The sequence below is a fragment of the Aplysia californica genome, unplaced genomic scaffold (assembly GCF_000002075.1).
Source record: "Aplysia californica isolate F4 #8 unplaced genomic scaffold, AplCal3.0 scaffold01863, whole genome shotgun sequence".
NCBI classification, from domain to species: Eukaryota; Metazoa; Mollusca; class Gastropoda; order Aplysiida; family Aplysiidae; genus Aplysia; species Aplysia californica.
In genome coordinates this window covers 7,718-9,055 of record NW_004799133.1, presented here as the reverse complement: position 1 = coordinate 9,055, position 1,338 = coordinate 7,718, and the positions used below count along the sequence as shown (strand labels likewise).

General features: G+C 41.9%; 1 protein-coding gene across 1 annotated transcript; it reads left to right on the top strand.

The window, feature by feature from the left end:
- Positions 1-71: 71 nt before the first annotated feature.
- Positions 72-347, top strand: LOC106014023 (N-sulphoglucosamine sulphohydrolase-like; the record flags this gene model as incomplete). The annotated part of the gene is given in 1 exon segment (XM_035973715.1): positions 72-347. A coding segment is annotated over 1 exon segment (251 nt), but the record flags the coding sequence as incomplete, so codon positions are not given.
- Between the last annotated feature and the right edge of the window lie 991 nt (positions 348-1,338).

The following is a 1,338-nucleotide window of genomic DNA, read 5'->3' as shown; positions in this document are numbered from 1 at the left end:
TACTTCCCCTCCCCCTCCTCCTCATCCAAACTCTTAAACCCCTATTTTTTCTTTAACCCCCCTCCCCGCACAGACAACCGAAGCACTGGCCAGCACCATGGACTTCACCCCCACCATCCTCCAGTGGTTTGACGTCCCCTACCCCGACTACACCCTCAACGGCCTCAAGGTCAGCCTGACCGGGCGCTCGCTGCTGCCTCTGACGTCATCACACCAGGGGGCGGCCCAGAACTTTACCTGGACCTACAGTAGTCATGACCTACACGAGGTCAGCTTTGTCCTTCCCTCATGGTGTCATTTTACCAGAACAATTAATCGTTGACCCTATCCATACACCCCGATGTCATTTTGTACCCCCGGATACTAGAAGTATTCTAAAATGTGAAGAATACAACCCTTGACCATCAATGAGGTGCCTCTATAAATAAATCATTGATGGTCAAGGGTTGTATTCTTCACATTTTAAAATATTTCTAGTATGAAGGTATCTTTGAAAATTTCAGTATTTCTCAAAAAATCTTTTTGGCAGACTGCTATGCAAAGCGTACGGATCGGATTAAAGAGTAAATTTCCTCTTGGGAAAGTGGTGGCACAGAGTTCCCCACGTCGTATGGATACGATAGTAAAACACGACGTACGGATAGGGTTAAAACTTATTACATAAAGATTACCGAATAATGATATATGTGAGGCAACGCGGTGGAATCAGGCTCTCGTCAATTTTTGTGCTGGTAGAGTTACTGGTATCATCTTACAGCTCGATCACTTGTCTTTATTTGGATGAAAAAAATATCCATTTAACTTGAATACAAGTCGAGATATTTGCGAAAGAAGGAGGTGGGGGTCACCTGTTTTCAGAGGTAAAATTAGTGAGAAAATGGAGGCCAAAGATTTCCTTAGCCTAAGAGTCCGCGGTAACTGAAAATTTTCATTTTTTGCGCCTTTAATCAACGTTTTTCAGAAAAATCCACACATAGATGAGTTCTTTAAATTGCATGAAAGGTGTTGAACCCCCCAAAAAAAATTTGATAAAAATTCACAAACTTGGGGAAAAGTGCAAATTTCTTCACTTTGATTATTTTGACGAGAGCCTGATTCCACCACGCTGCCTCACATATGAAAGGCACAAAGGAAAAGCAGACAATGAAGCAAACAAGGGATGTCACTTTTTGTCATTTTGAAAAAGAGAAAATCAAATTATTCTGGTTATCAAATCCACGTTGTCCCAAAGTAAAGCTTATTTTCAAAGCCTGTTTTTGTCTACCTCGTGATGACGTAATACAATATCCAACCGTCCCATGACGACGTAACGCACACGTATGTCTAATGATGACGTAA